Source organism: Athene cunicularia (genome assembly GCF_003259725.1).
Source record: "Athene cunicularia isolate RWA chromosome 17 unlocalized genomic scaffold, athCun1 chr17_part1, whole genome shotgun sequence".
Taxonomy (NCBI): domain Eukaryota; kingdom Metazoa; phylum Chordata; class Aves; order Strigiformes; family Strigidae; genus Athene; species Athene cunicularia.
The window spans coordinates 12,153,409-12,174,209 of record NW_020799122.1 but is presented as its reverse complement, the minus strand read 5'-3'; the positions used below and the strand labels follow the sequence as shown (position 1 = coordinate 12,174,209).

At 60.2% G+C, this 20,801-nt stretch overlaps 4 protein-coding genes across 7 annotated transcripts; all 4 read right to left on the bottom strand.

Annotated features, from left to right (window-relative positions):
* Window positions 1–2,990: 2,990 nt before the first annotated feature.
* LCNL1 (lipocalin like 1) lies at window positions 2,991–6,778 on the bottom strand. The gene is made up of 7 exons (XM_026860167.1): window positions 6,551–6,778; window positions 6,116–6,255; window positions 5,460–5,530; window positions 4,712–4,822; window positions 4,070–4,171; window positions 3,780–3,805; window positions 2,991–3,194 (listed from the first exon to the last, which is right to left on the bottom strand). The coding sequence occupies exons 1-6, from the start codon at window positions 6,644–6,646 to the stop codon at window positions 3,780–3,782; spliced, it is 546 nt and encodes a 181-aa protein (XP_026715968.1). The 5' UTR covers window positions 6,647–6,778; the 3' UTR covers window positions 2,991–3,194.
* A 1,225-nt stretch (window positions 6,779–8,003) lies between these two features.
* On the bottom strand, window positions 8,004–11,317 carry LOC113486365 (lipocalin-15-like). 2 transcript variants are annotated; one of them, XM_026860170.1, is made up of 7 exons: window positions 10,371–11,317; window positions 9,717–9,856; window positions 9,444–9,508; window positions 9,031–9,141; window positions 8,471–8,572; window positions 8,335–8,356; window positions 8,004–8,171 (listed from the first exon to the last, which is right to left on the bottom strand). In XM_026860170.1, exons 1-7 carry the CDS (start codon window positions 10,464–10,466, stop codon window positions 8,168–8,170), a joined length of 540 nt encoding a protein of 179 aa, XP_026715971.1. In that variant the 5' UTR covers window positions 10,467–11,317; the 3' UTR covers window positions 8,004–8,167. The 2 variants fall into 2 exon arrangements, with proteins under 2 accessions (XP_026715971.1, XP_026715970.1); XM_026860169.1 differs by having other exon boundaries at window positions 9,031–9,144; window positions 10,371–11,195.
* Window positions 11,318–11,445: 128 nt separating this feature from the next.
* On the bottom strand, window positions 11,446–14,433 carry LOC113486363 (lipocalin-like). 2 transcript variants are annotated; one of them, XM_026860166.1, is made up of 7 exons: window positions 14,269–14,433; window positions 12,974–13,113; window positions 12,773–12,849; window positions 12,518–12,631; window positions 12,181–12,282; window positions 11,924–11,949; window positions 11,446–11,608 (listed from the first exon to the last, which is right to left on the bottom strand). In XM_026860166.1, exons 1-6 carry the CDS (start codon window positions 14,365–14,367, stop codon window positions 11,924–11,926), a joined length of 558 nt encoding a protein of 185 aa, XP_026715967.1. In that variant the 5' UTR covers window positions 14,368–14,433; the 3' UTR covers window positions 11,446–11,608. The 2 variants fall into 2 exon arrangements, with proteins under 2 accessions (XP_026715967.1, XP_026715966.1); XM_026860165.1 differs by having other exon boundaries at window positions 11,446–11,612; window positions 14,269–14,432.
* Window positions 14,434–14,750: 317 nt separating this feature from the next.
* Window positions 14,751–20,626, bottom strand: C8G (complement C8 gamma chain). Of its 2 annotated transcripts, XM_026860171.1 has the most exons (6): window positions 19,888–20,626; window positions 19,124–19,194; window positions 18,728–18,835; window positions 18,319–18,420; window positions 17,995–18,033; window positions 14,751–17,483 (listed from the first exon to the last, which is right to left on the bottom strand). In XM_026860171.1, exons 1-6 carry the CDS (start codon window positions 20,031–20,033, stop codon window positions 17,470–17,472), a joined length of 480 nt encoding a protein of 159 aa, XP_026715972.1. In that variant the 5' UTR covers window positions 20,034–20,626; the 3' UTR covers window positions 14,751–17,469. The 2 variants fall into 2 exon arrangements, with proteins under 2 accessions (XP_026715972.1, XP_026715973.1); XM_026860172.1 differs by lacking the exon at window positions 17,995–18,033.
* Between the last annotated feature and the right edge of the window lie 175 nt (window positions 20,627–20,801).

Genomic DNA, 20,801 nt, shown 5'->3' with positions numbered 1-20,801 from the left:
CAGTCAAATTCAGAGTGAGTGTTCAAAGAAAATAACCTGATAGAAAAGTGAAGAAAATCTGCATCCTTGGCTGAGGAGGAGCTTTTGTGGATCCCCAGGCTAGATGATCTCTTTTGCAAACACCTGAAAAGGTCTGTCCTAACAGTGCAGAAGTGCAAGTGAGTAGTAAGGCAGAGGAGATGACATTTCCCGTGGAAGTAAATCAGGAATGAAAAACTTTTCACTGCAGCATTTCATCTGCTGCTTAGGCTCACATTTGCTACCCCTGGTTTTCACTGGTAGACTAGAAAAAGCAAATATGCTGTATTTTAAAGAGGTTGTCAGTGGTAAAAAAGACTACAGACAAGTAGATCTACTATGCAGTGAGGGCAGATACTCACAAAGGCTGTAATAAATGGCAGACCTGGCTGATTTATGGACAAATTATGTCACGGTAGACCGAATTCAACTTTTGCACAGGAAAATCACATCTCAGAAATACAATTTCTGGAGGAGTCAACAAGATATGAGAGTTGGACATCCCCTGGTCAGGTGGGAAAGGTCTTTATCAAAGCTTACAGGGGACAAGCTGCCATAAGCTAGGGAGGAAGAACACCACTTGAATAGATGAGTGGCTGAGAGAAAATGGGGGGAAGATCATCCAGGGAGATCACTGTGGAGACACGTCTTGTAAAAACATCTCATCCACATGCAACAACTGCCAAAGGTGGCAGCATGAGGAGAAGTTAGGAGAAGATCAGGGAAGAGGACAAGGCACCCTGTAAATCTAAGCTGCATCCAAACCCCCCGAGCTGGGTGGAGATCCAGGTCTGGTCACCCAGCCCCAGCAGAGACACGGCCTAAGCAAGGGAGAGAGAAGGCTGAGAGGCAGAGCTGGGAGAGCAAGGAGAATTGCTAAAGATTTAAAATCTGAAACAGCATGAAAATGATGACTAGAGAAGAGAAATAGTCTCACATCACCAGCAAGCACCGCAGCCATCAGCTGTGAGTCTCCAAGTTGCATCAAAGGCAACCTTCCAGCACCTTCCTTGCCCCAACACCCCTCTGCTCTCTCCAGCAGCTGGTTGGGACGCAGGTGCCTGGGCTGATCTCCGCTGCACCAGCCCGGTCCTTGCCCGCCCATCTCACCAGTGTGCTTCCACAGTGCCTGGCCAAGGACCTGCAGGTGAAACCACTGCGACAAGCCAAAGGGAGTGCAGAGCAGGTGGTGAAGCTCCTTGCTGCAGGGTGCCACCAGTGCCAAGAAGTTGCCTCACCCCAGGAAGCCCTTAGAAACATTCAGGGAAGAAATGTCCCATGTCCTTAAATATACAGTACAGGTAAAACCCTCTTTTCACCCTGTCCTTTCCTGCTTCTCCTTGCCCCTGTACCTGCCTTGTTGAAGGTGGGGTGCTGGGAGAGGGGCTGCACAGTCTGATGAGCATTGAGCGAGCAGCAGGTACAGGGACAGGCTTGATGGACTGTGGGGGGCTGCAGTGGGGATCCCTCCACCTGCTCTGCACAGAGGGGACTCACACCCAGAAAAGATCTGAAATTACAACCTCTGTGCAATGTACTCAGGACATGGGGAGAAAACAGACAGACAAAAGGAGTGGAAAATGCTGGTGGCAGAGAGAAATGACCTCACCGCTGTCTGGCAGGGTGATGCCTGCACATGGCAGGAAGGAAATATTTGGCTGGAACATGATGTGGAGACATCGGGATTTGCCATCACACAAAGCCCTTGGCAAAGGGCGTTGTTGGCAGCAGGATGTTTTCATCTGTTTTAGTACATCTACCAAAAACAAGCCTCGAGGCAAAGCTGCATGTCGGCCTGGCACTCTTGGGAGCACTGCAGATGCTGAACTGTTCCAGTCCAAATTGCCAGGGAGAATTCCCACTGGAAATGCTGGGCTCCTTCCAAAAAGGGTGGATATGACACTGGGTTGGGAAGTCCTAGTGAGGTCCTTTGCCCTGCTGCTGCTGGGACATGTCCAGCTCTAGTTATTCTCAAGATCAGGAGAGGCAGCTTCCCAAATGTGTTTTGCCAGTCTGTGGGAGGAGGAAGAAGCACTGAGGAACATCGCAAGGTGCTCAGCTGCTGGGATGGCACCTTCCAAGGGTACCTGCTACTGTCGTGCAGCAGCAAGGCAGATCCCAGTCTGAAATGAATGTCCGGGTGACTGGCTGGGGATGGGCAGGGAGGGGCAGGGTGGAAAGGCCACCAGAGAGGATTTTGTTTTCCAGGAGAGGTGCGAGCTTCTTCATACTCTGCCAGACCTCAGTGCCTGTGAGCACTGCCTGAGCCCTGGAGATGAGCACGCCTGAGTTGGCAGGACATTGATGGGGCATTGATGGGGACGTGGGTTACCCTGGGTGGGTGCTGGTTTCTCCCAGGTGGATTTGAGGAGCTGAACAGAGTAGGAAGGGAAGGATGGAGTGGGTTTTCAGAAATATAAATTCAAAGGAAGACAGTCTCTGAAGGCAGATGTCCACTACCACCAGATAATTTGACTCCAGTGGGGGCTTTCTCTGCCTAGTGCCCAGGGTCAGACACCACGTGCCAGGTTTGGGTCTGGAGGATTCAGGCATCCACCTTCCACCTTCTGCCAGCCCTGCAGCACTTGGCCCAGCCTGAGCTGGAGGACGAGCAGGGCTCCAGGAGAGCAGGGGGCTGCAATCGCAGCAGGGCAGGTGGAAGGAAGGTGAGTTGGGTGGTGACAGGCATTGCAGTCCTCCAAACTCCAACCTCAATCTCTGTGACCAAGTGCCGTGGCCTTTCTCCAACCAGCCCCTTGTTCCCACAGGATTTCCAGCCTCACCGCACCCCTTGCCTCACTTCTTCCTGGCCATGGTCCTGCCCCATGGGGAGGCACCCAGGAGGGGAAATCCGGGTGGTCTCCAAAACTGCCCTCACTTGGGTGAGCTCAGCCCAGAATTGCCCCTGGCTGCTCACCATCCACAGACCCTAGGAGGACAACAGAAGGGACCACATGCCTGAGCACCCCAGGTTCTCCCCAAACAGCTACACCAAGCTTTGGGGTGAGTTTCTGTTTATTTGGCAAAAAGGAGGGCCTATACACTGGAGGAGCAGGGGATGTGTCAGAGCCTTGAGTACTGAGCTCGGAAAAGGGATGATGGAGTGGCAGCCTGAAGCTTCAGTGCATGGGTCTTGCATCACTCAGCAGAAGCATCCACCAGCCAGCCTGCACCTCCTAGAAAACAGTTGGAAGAGGTGGGCTGAGTATTTGAGGTGAGGAGGCCAATGGAGGGGGCCGAGCAGCTCTCTCCATCAGGATCAGTGCATTCTCTTCCAGTTCTCCCCAGCTCTGTAGGGTGAGCCACCTTCAGTAATGGATTTCTAGAGAACTCCTACAACTGAACGTGTATCAGTGTGGTGGATATGCCAGGGTAGGACAACAACAGACATGTTTTGTATGGTGAGACATGAACCCAACCTCTGACCTGTTATTCTGGTCCACAACCCCAAGGCCCCTTTTGGCAAGAGCTGGTGTCCCAGCCCTTGCTGCTGGATGAGCTCTGCAGCTGTTTCTCCACTGAACCAGTAGTTTCAGTTCAAGTGCCCTTGTTCACCGCCAAGCAGCTGCACTCTGGGGGTCCCCTCTGCAGAGCAGCTCTGAAGGGAATGGTCCTACCTGGGTGAAGCTCCAGCACAGGTTCAAAAAACTCAGCTCCCCAGAGTAATTCAAAGAGTTCATGATGGCCCTTGCTGGGGCACCAAGGAAGGCAATTTCCAGCTGAGGACATTGCAAACATCGTGTTGCACTGCAGCAACTCACCTATGCTTCATCGAGGCTGCATTCATCTGTGAAAATAAAGAGAAAGGCTGAGTCTGGAGCTGTGGTCTGGCTAGTCCCATTTAGCACCCAAAACAGACAACCCAGGAATGAACCTGAGCAAGGTGAAAGCCATGGCATGCCAAGTCAGAGTGGCTCTTGCTACCAGCACTTTCTCCTGCCAGCTCAGACCACAAAGTGGTGGCAGTGATGGGCCGAACTGGCCCCTGCTGATGTGTCCTGGCTCCCCACATTGACCAAGACAGCCCAGCATGGTGCTGGGCAGTGCTCACCCTGGCTGGGCAGCATCCTGATCATCTCATTGGTGAAGCTCTTCTCCCTCGCCAGCTTCTTGAACAGCGCTGTGATTTTGGGTCTCACCTGCCGGGTTCTGCCTAAAGGCAAAGACATGAGTTAGCTCCAGGCTGTGGCCTGTCTCTGCAGCTCCTGGGCAGCTGGTGTGTGCGCCCAGGCAAGGACAGGAAGGATGACAGTCCCTGGGAGAAGACTGGGGGCAGTGGTGGTCCTGGAGAGAGGTGGTGGCCAGGCACATGAGTAACCTCTCCCAGTGAACAAGAGAAAACACCAGCACAGTGTCTCCTCTCTGGTTCCCATCCCCAACTTTTCTGCACCCCTTGAAGGAGGACCCCTGCTCTTGGCCCCATTTCACCAAGCGACTTACCCAAGGCCATGCACAGTGCAGAAGCCCGAGCCCCAGCCTCCCCTGCCAGCCCCAGATCACTGCCCTTTCCCCTGCCACACACGGAACAGGCGGCAGCGCCAGCCCTGCTCCTGCACCCCATCCAGCGCAGGAGGGCAGAGTGAGGAGGGGGCCTCTCCCATGGGTCCCCCGACTCTTGGACTCTCAGGACACTACAGAGCACCCTGACACCTCCGATCCATTCACTCCAGTCAAACCACCGCTGGTTACGCACTGTAAAGCCTCAGCATATGCAAGGTCTTCCCGTCCTTCTCTCTGGAGACAAAGATAACTGCATAGGTCTTGCCATCTGTATGCACCACCCGCACTATTTTATTATCTCTGTCTGCAAAAGGACATGAAGAAAAGCAAAAATATTGATCATCTCCTCTGGAGAACTCCCACACTGCCAGAGGGCTGTAAGTCAGGATGTCAGGGTCCAAGCCCACCCAGCCCGTCTGTCTTCTCTGTCTCCCCCTCCTGGTTTTCTCTGTTGCTAATGCTCTTCTGAAAGCCTGGGGGAGCCCACAGATCGCAGCAGAGCAGAGGGACAGGAACGTGAACACAGGAGAGTCTGGGGACGGTCACTGCCGACAGCAGAGTAGCCCGGCTGGTGTCAGACTAACACTTGGGCTGTGGATAGTGGGAAACCACTTGGGAACATCCATCCACAGCCCCTTTGAAGAATGAACCTGCTTTCCCCCTGGGTTTAAGATTGGTCTGAACAAGTCTTATCCCAGAGCAGCTTCCCAGAGGGAGGGGGCAGGGGGGGTCCGTCACACTGGTGGGACACCAGCCCTGGCACGGACTGGCTCTGGGATGCTGCTGGCAACCGACCGCAGAGGGATGTCCCACCCAGGACCTGAGGAGAGGCAGGCAGGCACCCCCTGAGGGCCATGTCCCCAGGGACAACCATCTGCTTCAGACAGAGATGATGGGAAGCGCCTCTGCCCCATGCCGGTGGCAGGGGTCCCCACACTCACCAGAGCTGTAGTATTCACCGGGGATGCCTGTTTGCCTGTAGATTGCCTCCGACTTCTGACATCCCTCCGCGCTGCAAAACAGTGAAGGATGCTCTGGCTGAAGTGAACCCCCTTCCCCTCCTGTGGGATTGCTGGCTCCAGGGTCACTACCCCAGACGTGGGACTTGCTGTTCAGGGATGGGATGGTGTGTCTAGGGCAGGAAGGGGACAGATGCCACCCTTGGAGTAATGGGTGCCTGGGCTGGCAGGGCATGGCACTGGCACCTGAGGATCATCCCGTGGGGTCACAGAGCTGTTCCTTGCTCATGCTCTGAGTTTCTGGGATGAGGCTGGTCCTGCTGGGAAAGCTTTAAACGTAGAGTCCCTTAACACTCTTGCTGCATCCCTGCTGGGAGCAGTAGAGTGTCTCAACCTCTGTGGTGGGACTGCTCCTGTCTGGTGCTGCCCAGAGCCTGTCTGGCCTGCCCAGAAGAAGGACTCCCCACAATGCAGCTCTGCTGAGACCCCATCTTAAACCACAGGGCTGGTGGTCCTGCCTCACACCCTGCCCAGGTCTCTGATGGGTGCTGGGTGGAGGCACCCAGGTGGAGATCCACTGGTGAAGGTCCAGGGAGGTCAGTCAATGAAGCTCATAGAGGAAAGCGCTTGGTACTTACGTGGGAATTGCAAAGGAGACCTTCAGGTTTCCCTCTCCCAGGACAGCAATATTGGCCATCGCCATCTTCAGCTTGTCTTTCTTTTGGAGGTAGCTCTCAGAGTCGGAGGCCAGAGCAGTGATGTACCATCTCCCTGCAATCTGGCAGTGAGGGCAGGCTGTGAGTCTGGAGGAGCAGGCAGGGTCTGTCCCCTCCTCGGTGGCCAAGTTGTGACACCCTCAGGCCATGGACACCTGCATCCCCTCTGGGCACCAAAATCCCCGATGGGACACCTATGCTAGAGCTGGGTGACTGCACTCACCTGGGTGTGGCAGCAGACCCAGCAGTGCCTGTGGTGTCACCAGCTGTCCCCAGTACCAAAACACTTCTCCAGTCCCCACTCTGGTGACCAGAGGCTGCGCTCCCACCTTCCCTTCCCTGGGCACCATGGATCACCTTGCTCTTGTCCAGCCCCACAATCCCAAGGTTCTCAGCCTCCACGTGCAGCAGGCAGAGCAGGGCCAGCACCAGGCTCAGCCCCATGCTCCTCATCTCACCGCCTCCAGCTACACCAGCAGGATGGAGAGTGGTGCCAGGGCTGTCAGTTTTATAGTGCTGTGCTCTCCCCGCCTCTGCCTGCCCCAGTGCTGCTGCGTGCTGAGCTGCACGGATAGTGCTGCTGGTGTTGCCTTGGGCGAGGTGGTGGTTTTGAAGGGTTAAAGTCACCCTGGGGTAAACAGCTTCCCACCTTGCGAAAGATGGGAAGTGCCTGCAAGCCCCAGAATGGGCTGAGAATTGTGGTTGCAGGAGCTGTTGCACCAGTGTTGAAATTTAGGATTTTCCCGGTTTCTTTAGTCGCTAGTGAAAGAACAGAGGGTTTTTGTTTTTCCAGCTGGCTGCCTGAGGGCTGCCAGGAGGAGCAGGGAGGTGCTTCCTGGTATGGGCCAAGCAGCACCATCACTCAGTGACCGGACTCGGTGACACATCCCTCTGGCCAGGCTGGCATCTGCCCAAAGGCTGCTTCTGGGATGGTGCCCAAACCCAGGTGTCTGCATGCTGCCAGCATGGCCTGACCACATGGTGCCCATGCAGGCTCGCCCACCTGCTCTGGGGCACTCAGGGTCCACAAAGCAGGATCCACCCGGAGCAGGGCAGGCAGAAGGGGTTTGTGACACTGTGGGAGTGTGTCCCCTCCTTCCCAAGGCGTGATGTCCCCTGTGCCCTGGCTCTGGCAGGACCCCTGAAAGGGTCCATGCTGCTTCCTCTCTGTACCTGGCTTGGTACCGAGGGACCCCCACTCCAGGGCAGGGGGGAAGTGGGGTGGACCAGTGTCTGCCTCCGCTCTGCAGGAGGTGGAGGGGGATGGATGCTGCCCTTGGGGGTCATGGCAGCATGGTTCTACCTTGGTCAGTGGGCAGATAGATCAAGGTGGGCAGATGGGATCAAGGGGGATGGGAGACAGGCATGAGGGTCCCAGTCCTGGTGTGCATTTACCCTGGGCACCCATGGCACAGACCCACTCCCATCTGGGTGGCCCACAGAGAGGGGAATTGAGCAGGGAATGGGGTGTCCTAGTGATGAGCTGCCTGCCAGGAGCCAGAGCCCATACAGGCAGGGCTGGGGAGCCTGACTGCTTAACCCTGCCTGCCCAGACCTGCTGTCCACCCAGCTAAGCTGAGAAAACCCCTGTTCATCCCAGCTCAATTCTCCCCTGCTCACTTCCCTGGCAGCTGCCAGACTGCAACTTTCACCTTTCCCATCCTCTGCTCCTCATACTCCCCATGCTGGGCAGAGCAAACAATGCCCCTGGGGTGCTGAGAGGAAAGGTTGGATCCAGGACTGCTGGTCTCAGGGTGCCTGGGGACCTTGGCAGCACCCCTGCTCCCATCAACAAAACACCAAGCACTGGGACAGCTTCTGCATCCATTTATTTAGGAGAGCAAGGTGTGATCCTGGTGTGGGACAGCGGGTCTGGCAGATCCTGGCTGAGGAGAACAAGAAGGGGCATGGAGCAGGGAGCAGAACCTGGTTTCCACCAGGTCTGGAGGACACACAGCCCTGGAGTTGGCCCCTTCAGCTGCAGGGAGGCAGGACAGATGGACAAGTGGTTAGAGCAGGGGAAAGCCAATGTGATGCAGAGCATCGAGGCAGGTAAGGGGCTGGCTCCCTGGGGGCTGCAAGTCCCTGCTCAGCCCAGACCATGCTGAGAGGGAGATCTAGCTTCCCCTGTCCATGCTCACCTGGTGGCCTTGGTGCACTGATCTGTTGAAAAGCAAAGAGATGGGTGAGCATGCCATGGGCAGTACCCCGAGCCCCTGTGCAGTGTCCCCATGCAAAGGGGCTGTGTGTGTCACCCCGTGCCCTCCTGGCACTCACCTGACTTGGGCAGGATGGCCAACATGTCCTTGGTCAGGCCCATGATGGGAATGAGCTCTTCAAACTTCTGCAGGAGCTGGGGGCTCATGTCCTGATCCCTTGCTGCAGCCAGGGAGCAGAAGTGGGGACTCATGAGTGTGGGGGGACTGTGGGGAAGCAATGGGACCCCAGGGAAGGGCAAAGGCAAAGCCATGGAGGACCCCACAGCCGTCCTGGGTGGGCAGCAAGAGGGCACAAGCCCCTTGGGATGACTGACCCACCTGCCTCAGCGGGTATGGGGCAGCTGGCAGGGCTGGGGGTCTTTGGTTCAAACCGCAGGGGAGCTTTGGTTCAAACCTGCTTTCAAAAGCAGGGGAGCTTTGGTTCAAACCACAATCAACCGGTGATGTTCCGAGTGCAAGGTTTCATTCATCCCAAAATTAATTCCCTGGGTGTCAGCACATTGGGTTATGACATATGTGACCTTGAGGGGTGATGGGGAGCCCAGTCCCTGCCCCCCATCAGTGCCCGTATCCCTCCCTGGGGAGTTGCGGGTGCCCATCCCCACTCCTGGCACCCACTGAGGAGCTGCAGCGCAGTGATGGGCTCCTGCCCTCTTTGCTGGAGTTCGTGCACGATGGCGTAGCAGCTGTAGTCCGTCTCCATCACATGCAGTTCCCTCTTCTCTTGTGCTGCTAAAGGACCCCAGATGGTGCCCGGTTGGGCCATGTGGCACAGCCTGAGCACTCCTGTGACCCTTGCCAGGGCTCACAGCTCAGGACCCGAGCCCCAGATTTGCCTGAGGGGGTATGAGAAGGGTACGCCTGTGCCATCTGGCAGAGCTGGGTGCCCACCCACAGCACCACCTCTTGCCAAGAGATGGAGGCAGAGGGGCCAAACCCTCCTCCTGCCACTCCCCAGGCGTGGGAGACCGGTGATGCCCACCCTCCATTTCAGGGTGCCCGTGGCCCTGATCCCCCCTCCCCACACGTACCCATGTAGTGGCCCGCCTGCCCACTTCTCTGGAAGAGCAGCTCAAACTTTTGGCATCTGTCCATCCTGGAAAGGGAAAATGGAAACAGCAAACATGGCTGAATGCCATGTGGGAGGGCAGCAGGGTGGTGGGCACAGAGGGGAGCCCAGCCTGCCTGGCACACATGCCAGGGTACAGGCAAGACCAGGTGCCACAGGCTGTGGGAGGATGCTCCTCACCCAGCTGCCTTGGAGGGGAGGGGAGTCCCCTGCCCCAAGCAGAGGGGACACTCACCAGGGCCAGACAAGCTTCATAGCCAGGTCCCCCTCTGGCGTGAAGCTGATGGTGGTGATGGATGACTTCATCCCATCCTTCATCTTCAGGAACACGGAGCAGTTGGAAGCAGCAGCTGTGACATGCCATGTCCCCACAAACTGCAGTGGGACATCACCAGTGGGGTTTGGGAAAGCCATGGGGACCTGCCACAGGCCAGGGGGACCTGCCACCCACCATGTGGGACCTGCCAGCCCATTGTAGGAACCTGGCAGCCTGCACTGGGGCACCTGCCACCCTCTGTGGGGACAGCCAGCCTAACATGGGGACCTACCACCCACCTGCGTGCAGAACACCTGCCCTGCCCCATGCCGGGAGGGCGGGCGCAGTGTTTGGCCCCTGTTCCCTGGGAAAGCACCACATGCTCAGGATCATCACGGCCCCGGGTGTTCATGTCCCTGCAGTGGGGCCACCACTGGGGCTGGAGCCAGGACTAACCCAGTTTTGCACAGGCATCCATGCTCTCCTGGAAGCTGCCCTGGTGTCACCTCAGGGCTGGGACTGGGGGTGCCCGGGGATGCCCAGCTGTGCCTGGGGACGCAGCATGGGCACCCTGCCCCAGGCAGCCCCTCCAGCCCATGTGGGACTGGCTGGGCGGGTGTCCTGTGCCGTTACCTTCTCGGCGTTGAAGCCCGGCTGCACGGGGACCTCGGCCCCTGCCTGCAGCAGGCTGAGCAGGGCCAGTGCTAGGCTGGGCAGCACCGCTGTCATCTTTCCTCCGGGGACTGGGTGCGGGCAGGAGAAGCTGCATGGATCAGCCTCCTCTCACACCCACCTTTATAGCCCCCGCCGCTGGCAGCAGCCCCTGCCCGCCTCTGCTTTATGCAACAGGTTACACAAGAGCAGGGATAACTTGTACCCGTGTTAGGTGACAGTTGGCCCCTTCCCCCTCTAATTGCCTAGTCCTGGATGAATACAGCTTTGTGTGAGACCCAGCCCAGAGCATGTCAGGGACCAGTCAATGCCCCGTGCCTGGTGCTGTGTCTGGGGAGGGAGATGAGGATGCCCCCAGTGCCCCACTCCTGGCTGTTGCCCACTGACCCCAGGGTCTGGCAGTGCTGGGACGGGTCCTGCCTCAAGGAGGAAGATGGTAGGGATGGTGTTTTAGCCCAGGGTTGAGCCACAGTCCAGTGCCCTCCAGAAGGGGTTGCAGCTTCCCAGGCTGCTGGCAGTGGACCCCACTCCCAGAGAGGGTCCAGGCTCATGGACCAGGCTCATGGCATGGAGAGCATAGACAGGCAGCCAGGGTTGAGCCACATCCAGTGCTAACAGCTGTTGCTCTGGTTCATGTCCATCCTGCCCCCACCTTTTTGAAGAAGCCCCCACTGCAATTACCCATCACTCCACCTCCATGCTGCCAGGCTGCTTTTTCCAGGGAAACAGAGGCAGTGAGGCTGGGTTAACTCAGGGTGCCCGAGGGGGCATATGGGAGCGGATCCACCCCAGCAGGTCCCAGCCCTGGGGACCTCTTCTCCCTGGACTGGGCAGGTTTGATGGCCCAGCAGCACTGTGGAATGGGATTGCAAGTGTACATGGGGTCCCACCGTGGCAGCCCCACAGCCAGGAGCTGGGATCAGCCCTGACCCCCAACACCAGCCCCAGCCCTACCCACCACCATCAGCCGTGCTTTCACCCCCCCATCGCCCCACTGGGGCTCCCCCACAATGATCCAGCAGACAAGGTCAGGGGACTGGGTTTATACGGGCTTTAATGGGCAGAGGGGTACAGGTGTGAGGGGCAAAGCCAGGGAAAAAAGGCTGCTGTGGTGCTGGGGGTTGCTGGGGACAGGATGGGATGGGGCCGCCACCGGCTTGTGGCGCTCTCAGGGCTCTGGCCGGCAGCAGCTGGTGGGTCTATCTGGAAGAGATGGAGGAGTGAGTGTGGGGATGAGGTGAGGGAGATGGGGGGGGCACAGGGGGGGACATTAGCCCTGCCAGCCCTGCGCTGAGTGGGTGGGCACCCACCTCCCAGGGCCTGGGGCAACAGAAAAGCCACCCCATGGGGATGGGGTAGGGGATCCTCGCCAGGGATAAGGGGGACCCCAGGAAGAGGAGCAGCCTGGGGAGGCTGGGAAGGGATGGGGGCTTTGTGGGCTGGAATGGCTCTGAGCAACTCCCGTACCCCACCCCTGAAGGGCTGGTCTGAGCATCAGCAAAAGCAGGACTCACCTAGGCAGCATCTGCCATGCATTTGTCTGCAGGAGGAAGAAAAGCAGAGATCAGCTCTTCCAGGGGCTGAGGGATGACTGCCCCCCCCCCCCCGAGGGGCTCTGCATGGGGCTCTGCCCATCAGCACCCTGCAGCTGGCCCCAATGCCAGCCCTGCAGGAAGGCAGGGAGAAGGCAGGAGGGTCTCCCTCCTAACTCAGCCCCACAGGGTACCTCAGCCCCTCTCCCTGCCACTCCCCTGCCCTTCCAGCTTCTCACCTGTCTGGGGCAGGATGAGGATCTCTTCATCCATCAGGCCCTGCTCCCTGGAGAACTGGGTGAACCTCTCCAGGCGCTCAGGACTGAGCTCCTTTGTCCGGCCTGCAGAGAGAGCAGAGTGAGAGGCAGCCCCCCCCACCCCTCAGCGAGGGGTCATACTGCCCCAGGGTGCAGGCAGCCCAGCAAAGGGGTCCTGACCCAGCCATCCCATGGCTCACCCCAGCTTGGGAGATGACGCTGTGCTGCTCCCATGGGAGAGATCCCCCACCAAGGACATCCTGGGGGACCCCAGGGTGACAGTGGAGTGGGCAGCACGGGGGTCTCAGGGCAGACTTACTGTAGAGCAGCACCATGGTGGAGGAGCCAGTGCTCTTGGAGATCTGGGTGGCCACCAAGGCATACTCATCGTAGTTGGTCTCCACCACGCGGATGTCGTGCTTGCTGCCCCAGCCTGCGGGGGACGGGGAGGGCACAGCTCAGCCCCGAGGTGCTCCAGCGAGGGCAGGAGCAGGTGACAACAGGGCTGGACTGGGAGCTGAGGACACATCAGGGGCTGCCCCACAGGAGGATGGGGTGAGAGCTGGGGACTCACGTGGGCTGGTGTAGCTGAACCGCCCTGGCTGCTCCGTCTTAGTGTAAAGGCTGTTCCTCTTCTCGCACTGGTCACCCCTGGGGAGCAGAGTGTGAGGACATCAGAGGGGCTGTGGGGGACGCTCCAGCCCACACATAACTCCAGGCAGGGCACCATGGGGGAGCACCCCCTGCTCACCGACCCCCCTCCCCATGCCCGTACTTGGGGTAGGTGGAGGTGACTTCCAGGTTCCCATCTGCAGTGACGGAGATGACTGTGGTGCACATCTTCATCAGGTGTTTCTTCTCCTTGAACCAGTTGGAGTTGGAGGCCAGGCCGATGCTGTACCATCTTCCCGTGAGCTGCATGCAAACTTCTCTCAGCTGCCAGCCAGGCACAGACCCTGTCTCACCCCTTGGCCACCCACCAGCCCCGGTCCAGGCCACGTCCCCCTCCCCTGCCAGCCTGCGTCCCACAGCAGGGTGGTGCCCTGGGGTCCTTGTTGCCCAGGGAGCTGCTACAGCTCTCAATGTACACAAAACCCACCAAGACATGGTTTACGATGTGCCCTTCACTGCCTGGCACTTAGGTGTTTCTTTCCTCTTCACACCAAGTCTGGGGAGTGGGTGACAGGACTGCCTGGCTCTGAGATGCCATTTCCATCCGTCTGGCAGCACAAGGAGGGGTCAGGACTCCGGGGCCAGTATGGGTCATCCCAGCCTGGTCCCTGGGGCTACCAGCTTGGTGTACCCAGGGGGAAGCTGTTGGCCTTGGAGATGGGCTGTTCTGGGACAACCCTTTGCAGGACACGCCAGACCCCCACCGTTGCAGGACATGCCTCCATACCCATCACCTTCCTGGGGTGCCTGTGCCCCCCAGGACCCCTCTGAGGGCTCCCGGAGGAGCAGGCAGAGTGGCCCCTGCCTCAGATCCGTGGGAGCCCAGGGTTGTGGGGCCAGGCCTCCCAGCGTGCAGCTGGGCTGGGGCTGTCCTGCTCTGCATCCTTCCCATCATGGGGGAGGAAGGGGAGTGCCAGCACCCTGAGCATGCCAGCATCCCGGGGTGGGAGGGCAGAGGAGTGTGTGGGACACCCTAGCACAGCAGCCCTTAGTTTTTTAGAACCTTGGGCTGGAGGGGATGGGGTCCGTGTTGGGGAGGCGGGTCTACAGCCCATCTCCATGCTGCCTGTCAAACTTAGATTGCTTTTTCTCAGTTCTCAAAATAAAACCCCTGTGCATCTACACCCACAGCACAGCACAGGAGGTGGTCTGGCCCCACACCTACTCAGTCCTGCCCCACAGGCTAGAGCCTGGATCCTGCATCCCCCCTCAGAGCCACCAAACCCAGGCCCCAGGGGCTCCCCAGGGATGGGTGCTCTGGCCACCCTGCCCCTCCCAGCGCTGGAGCCAGCCTGGCCCCAGTTCCTCCTGCAACAACCTCTGCTCATATTTTCAGGGTGAGGATCCCCCAAAACACCCCAAATCCCCATGCAGGGGATACCGGCCAGGCTGGGTCACCTTGTCCTGCTGGAAGTCAGTCTGCACAGGAAAGCTGTCCTGTGCGTGCAGTGCCCCGAGCAGGGCCAGCCCCAGGATGCTGAAGAGCGTGGCGTGCATGTCTGCCACCCGAGCCGAGCCGAGCCGAGCCGAGCCGAGCCGAGCCGAGCGAGAGCAGCAGGCAGAGTGCTGCAGTGACGGAAAGTCAGGCAAGCCCCTATTTATGGGCAGGCTGTGCAATGGCCCCGGGGGGCCAGCCCTGCCTCCCCCCCCTCCCCGTGCCGTTATGCAAGCAAGAGCAGGGGCGAGTGCCGAAGCCAAAGGGCAGGCAGGGGAACCTGCAAATGTTTCCCTCCTGTTGATATGACATGTTTGCTTTGGGGTGCCAAACTAACTGCTCAGCAGCAAAAATACGGCTTGCAGCCAGCACAACGGCTGTCCCTGCCCCCAGCGCCGCAGAGCAGGGGGCCAGTGCGGGCAGCTGGGGCTGCCCACAGGCACGGGCAGGGGGCCGGGACTGGGGGCCAGGGCTTGCTGACTGCCCCATCCTTGCAGGATGGCCTCACTCAGACACAGAGAGGGGCTCGAGTGATGTGGAGGAAATGACAAGTGCCTGCCAGGTCCTGATCCAACCCATGGGACTTGTGGGCACCTTTGGGTGCTCCTGCAGGACCCCCCGCCTTGCCCTGACCTGAGTCCCTGCATCACCCAAGGAAGCATCTCGACTGGCCCCGGGTGTGCCCACCCAGGCACAGCTCTGGTGCACCTCGATGGTGAGCTGGGGGGGGGGCTGGGGGTGTTGGGGGGGAGCCAGGCTCCAGCCTCAGGCAGCCCCAATGCCCAGCCCCTGGGGACCAGCACGGAGCCAGACAGACCCCCAGTGCCTCATCCCCCACGTGTCACCCGGCACCCTTGGCCAAGAGGAGCTGGAAAACATCTTCCCCCTTGGTCTAGGGTCAGCAGTGAGTGCTGAGCTGCCCTCCTTAATGTGGGGACACCCTGAGCACCCACAGGGTGAGGGCTGGGGATCAACACAGCAGCACCCATGGGTGTGGCACGCTTTGAGCAGGGCAGCCCAGCAGCTCTGCTTTACATAAGGAGCGTGTTTTCACAACAGCTGGTTTTTCCCTCTGGCAGCCCACCCTGCCGCCCAGCCCAGCACATTCCCTTCCCCGCGCCCAGCTGCGAGCCCGGCCTGGCCCTGCACACCACGCGCCAGGGGCCGGGCCGGCCCCAGCTCTGCAGATTTATTAAAACAAAACAAAAGCTGAGCTGGGCAGGACTGAGCATCATGAGAGCCTGGCTGGGGCCCCCCTGCATGCTGGGCTAGGGGCTTCACCTCTGTCTAAGCCCACCCTTGGGGTGCAGGGTGCCAGGAGGAGCTCGCTCCATCAGGCATCGGGGCACCCGTGGGTGTCTCTGTGGTTCTGTGCTGGGGCAGGAACACAAAGCCACCCTGTTCCCCGGGTGTCTCTGTCTCCCTGCCCAGCCCAGCAGCAGGAGGGGGTGCCCAGGAGGTGCCCGCTCTCTCAGCTCTGCTGGGGGTGGCAAAGCAGGGGGCCAGCCCAAGGAGTTGGGTGGCAAGCTCAGGAGCATGGGGGCACGCAGGGGCACACGGAGGTACTGGCAGCAGCGTGGGGGGCAGGCTGAGCCCACTGCTGGGGATGGGGGCATGGGCAGGATGGAGCTACCTGGGTGCCTTGACACAGACTCTTAGGCACAACCCAGGCATTTGCACCCCAGAAATGGGTTCATGCCAGATAAACATGGGCAGGGCTGAGATGGGGTGCAGGGCTCAGGGGGGTCCTTGGCACCAGCCCAGCTCCCCAAGGCGGGAGGGCAGGGCTCTCCCTTCGCCTCCCATCATCTTGCCATGGCTCCACCACTGCTCAGCCACCTCTGGGGTACGGGTGGGTGCAGGGCAGAAAGTCAGCTGGATCCATAACACCCTGACTCTGCCAGGTTCAACTGGGTGGCCCAGGGGTTCTGTGAGTGCAGCCGGACACGACTGCCCCGCACATGGGCAGCGGAGATGGGGGCAGGCTTCAGGCGAGTCACGTGGCGGTCCCTTACATAAGTCCCTGATAAACAACATGTGTTACCAGTTTCCGCTAAGATTGCAAAACGCCGGCGCTGGGGGCAGAGGGCTGTTCCCCGCCCCAGGAGCTGTAGGGTGGCCAGGGCACTGTACCAGCCTGCTGCTGGGGGCTGCCCTCCATCCCCTCCCACCACCCAGCCTGCACCGGGGAATTGGCACCACTTGCCCAAAACAGCCCAGTCCTGGCCCAAGTGCGTGGCAGGACAGACTCAGCCAGGCTGGACGTGCAGGCGATAGGGGTCCTGCAAGGGGCTGCAGGCCCAGGGTTAAGGCTGCAGTTACTCTACCCTGGTTGCAACCCTGGTCCAAGCCCCTACAGCCCCTGCAGTGTGCTCAGAGCATGTGAGGGGTGTCACCTGCCTGGGCCTGCAGTGGGGTGCTGGCTGTGCAGGCAGGGCCCTGGCCCAGGCAGCAGCCCCTTGGGGAATGTGGTCTGCAGGGCCAGGACAGGGGAGTGGGGTGTTTCACTGCCTCAGAGGCCCTGGGGACCAGCAGGACTACTGCAGGACCAAAGTTTCTTCCTCTGGGGTCCCCGAGGGATGTCCTGGCTTGTTTAGGCTGAAGGGCTCATCCTAAGCGGGTCCCCAGTGCCCCCCAAGCCCATGCGGCCCCACAGCACCAGGCACAGTGCTTTTCCCCAAACTGTGGTGGGCACCTGGGGCTTTCTGTCACTCACTGGGCAGACTCACACGAACTACAGCACCCGGGAGTAAACCGGAAACTGCCACAACCTCATGGCTGGGGGAGAGGATGATGGAGCCGTGTGGAGGGGGCTGTGTGGTCCCCCTGCACCCCCAGGACAGGAGCGCAGTGCCGGGGCACCAGCAGTCCAGAGGTGGAGACAGCGCTGGCCTTGCAGATCAAGGGGTGACTTGCCTGGACACAGACCCTTCTCCAAGGCATTTATTGGGGTGTTGCTGGCTACTGCAAGCAGAGAGGTGGCACAAAGCTGGGGGGGGGGGAACAGGACAAGGACAGGCACAACTTGCTGGTGCAGCTGGAGGAGCCGGGGAGCCCAGGGCTGTGGAGCAGCAGTGGGGTCTGGCCAAACCCTGGCTCAGCCCTGTGTGGCCATGAGTGGCTGGATAAGGCAAGGGCTGGGCTCTTGGCAACACTGTCTGCACCTACAGCTTTGTTTCTGGAAGGAAAAGGGAAGTGCTGAAGGGCTGGGGAGGTGTCCGAGCCCAGCGCCAGGGCTGGAGACCCACCTCTGCCTCCCCAGTCACCACCACCAAGTGATGGAGCTGCCCCTGGGACCCCAGTCCTCCCCCCAGGGTGTCCCTGTTCCAGGACACACCATCTCAGACCAGCCCTCACACCCAGAAAACACAACATAGACCCCACTAAGCCCTGCCTAACCCATGTGGGGGGTGAACAGGGCTTTGCTTTGCCAGGGTGCATCTGATGCCCATCCTGGGTAATGGTCTGCCACCTCCTCACCCCACACAAGGGCACAGAGGGACCCTGCCCTGGGGAATGGACCCCCCATGCTAGACCAGCCCCCTGGTACTCCTGGGGCCGGACCACACGGCCATGGTGTGGTGTGGGTCCAGCCTGCTGTGCCAAGCCCGCAGCCAGGGAGAGAAGAGGTGCTGTGGTGCCCAGCACATGGCGGGGACCCAGCACATCACCCAGGATCCACAACTCACCGTCGAGGATGTGAAACTCGTCTGCGGAGTCACAAAACCCTGAAAAAGAGAGAGCCTGGGCACTCAGGACCCCCCAGCCATGCACCGCAGGAACAGGGGCACAGCCCTGTCCTTGCATCTTTGTCTCTGGTGTGGGCGCAGCATGGGACAGACCCCAGGCATTGCCCTACTGTGGGTGACACGGGGCCACAAATTGCTCAAACCCATGTGGATGTGCCTCCCTCTCCCCATGCTGGAGGGCCTCAGTCCCCGCTGCCGGGCCCCTCCCAGGTGCAGCCCTTGCCATGGGTGCTCCCCGCTCCCAGGGGACAGTGTGCCACCCACCATATGTGGGGAAGTAGTAGGTCATGTCTTCACTCAGCCCCACAGCCCTGATGCACTGCTCAAACTTGTCTGCGATGGCGTCGCTGACCCGGCTGGTCCGTCCTGTGCAGGGAACGAGGTGCCATTAGCAACCTTGAGCCCTGCCTGTCCTTGCCCCAAAACTCCCCATACCCCCACATCCAGGCTCAGTGTCAAGGGGTCTTTCAGCTCACAGAAGCCAATTCCCCGTTCCCCCCCTGTGGCATCTGGGGACAAACTCTCCGCTTTGGGACTGGGCCCCATGGGGAAACCCCATGCCTGTCTGGGTCCCCTGGGGCTCTCGAAGGCATCCCCAGAGCCCAACACAGGTTTCCCGCCCCTCTACTGCCCCCATCCTTCATCTGCCACAAGCCCCTGGGTGCCAACCCACCATAGAGCTTGACAGAGATGCTGCGTCCCTTCTGGTAATAGAGGATGGCGTAGCTGCTGTGGTCCGTCTCACCCACCACCACGTCCACCTTTCTGCCATAGCCACGGCCTGGGAAAGATAGTGGTGGCAGAGGGCAGCCCCAGTTAGTTCTGGTTAAGCCTGATTAGCCCCTGGATCTCATTTTGCCAGGGCCAGAGTGGGTGCAGCTCAGCTGGAACCAGCCTGCATCGCTGTCTGTGATGGCACCTCTAGGGCACTTGAGACCCCAGATGTGAGATACGGGAGGGCAATGGGAAGGAGGATATTGGTACCAAAGCCCTGCTGAGAGCAGGAGAGGGGGGCTCCAGCTCCGTGGTCCCTGCAGACCCCATGCCACCTCAGCCTGGCCTTCCTCACCCTTCAGGAAGAAGCGTCCATGGGCCTGGGCAGGGAGGTAGCGCTGCCTGATTTCCCAGCATATCCCATCCCTGTATGGGGAGAGGAGGAGGTTGTTGGCACATGGTGGGGAGGATCCAGTCCAAGTCCCTGCTCACCCCACTTGCCAAAGCACACATGGGACCAGTTTTCTTGGGACTTTGTCTTCTCCAATAAGTGATGTCCCAGAGCCCCATGGAGACACAGAGCGCGGTGCAGAGCCTGAAAACCTGCTGAGCCCGAGGGGTCCTTGCCCCCTCCCTACAGCTCTGAGCCTGGTTCAGTCCCTCAGACCCCCTCAGGCCAGGGGGAAATGCCCACAGATGCACTGAAAATCCCCCTCCTCAGATGGGGTGGCCCCGAGAGCCAGTTCCTGGCTGGGCAGCCATGGAGGGACCATATGCCTACTTAGTACCTTGGTTTCCCTAGCCTGGCTGCCTCCCAACCTGCCCAGCCTAGGCAGCCCAAGCCCACCCTGGGCTGGTGGCTGTGTGGATGACAGGGTGCCAGCGCTGCACGGTCAGGGCTTCTACCACAAAACATCCCAGAGGAGATCCCACCCACACTTTGCTTTGGGGTAGCTCTCTCCTCCTTGGAGCTTGTGGCTGGGGCACTGGTCCTGCTCTGACCTGCCTGCAGCGTCCCCATCCCATCCAGCGCCACCCATTCCAGGGCACCGGCCCTGCTTCAACCTGCTCACAGCATCCCTGTCCGTGCCTGCAGCCTCAGTGGCCAGTATCACTCACAGCTTCCTGAAGGTGCTGATGGCCAGGCTCTGCCCATCCAGGACAGTCACCGTCACTGTCGTAGCCTCTAGCTGGTGGCTGTGCTCTGCCAGGTAGCTGCAGCGGGAGGCCATGCCGATCAGGAACCACTTCCCTGCGAGCTGCATGGCACGGGAGTGGCACTGTCTGCAAGGTCACCACCTCGGCTCCCACCACCCCTCTGCCCCAAGCACTGCGGTGCTGTCTCCACTTGCTTGGCATCTCTGCCCACAGCCTGGCCCCTTAGCGTGCCCACAGAGCAGGACTGCCCTTGTGTGGGGGCTGGCAGCTGGGACTGAGCAGGACAGACAGGAGCCTGGCATGGGGACAGGCTGGAGCAGAGGGGCTGCGCAGAGGGGTCTCCAAGGCATCCCCCCATGCCTCACAGTGCCAGGGAGGCTGCGAGCACCCCAGTGCAGCCCAGGGTGTGTGACGGGAAGCACTCTACTCCCATGGCATCCCCTGCAGCCCCAGCTCGCAGCCCCGCGGAGCCCCGAGCTCAACCAAGCCCTGGCTGGAGGCCAGTGCCCAGCGCAGTGGGGGGAGGCAAGTGCCAAGCCCCAGCCTGAGAAGGGCTGCACCAGCCCCGGGGCTGAGGATGGAGATGGCTGCCAGAGCCGCGGGCACGGCCGCCAGCCATGACAGGGGTCCCCAGAGAGGCTTCAGCCCCTGCCCCTGCCTCAGGAGGCATCTCTGTGGGCAGCGCCCAGTTTGTGCTCCTGGGTGTGGGGGCTCGGGGACAGGCTGCAAGGGCAGGTCTGGAGGGGGGGGCGCTGCAGGGTCAGACCTGGAGAGGGACAGGCAGGGGGACAGGCTGCAGCCCAGGGCGTAGGGCTGTGCCCCAGCCCCGGTGCGGGGTCGGCCGGGTGCCCACAGACCCGCCCGGCCCCGGCCCC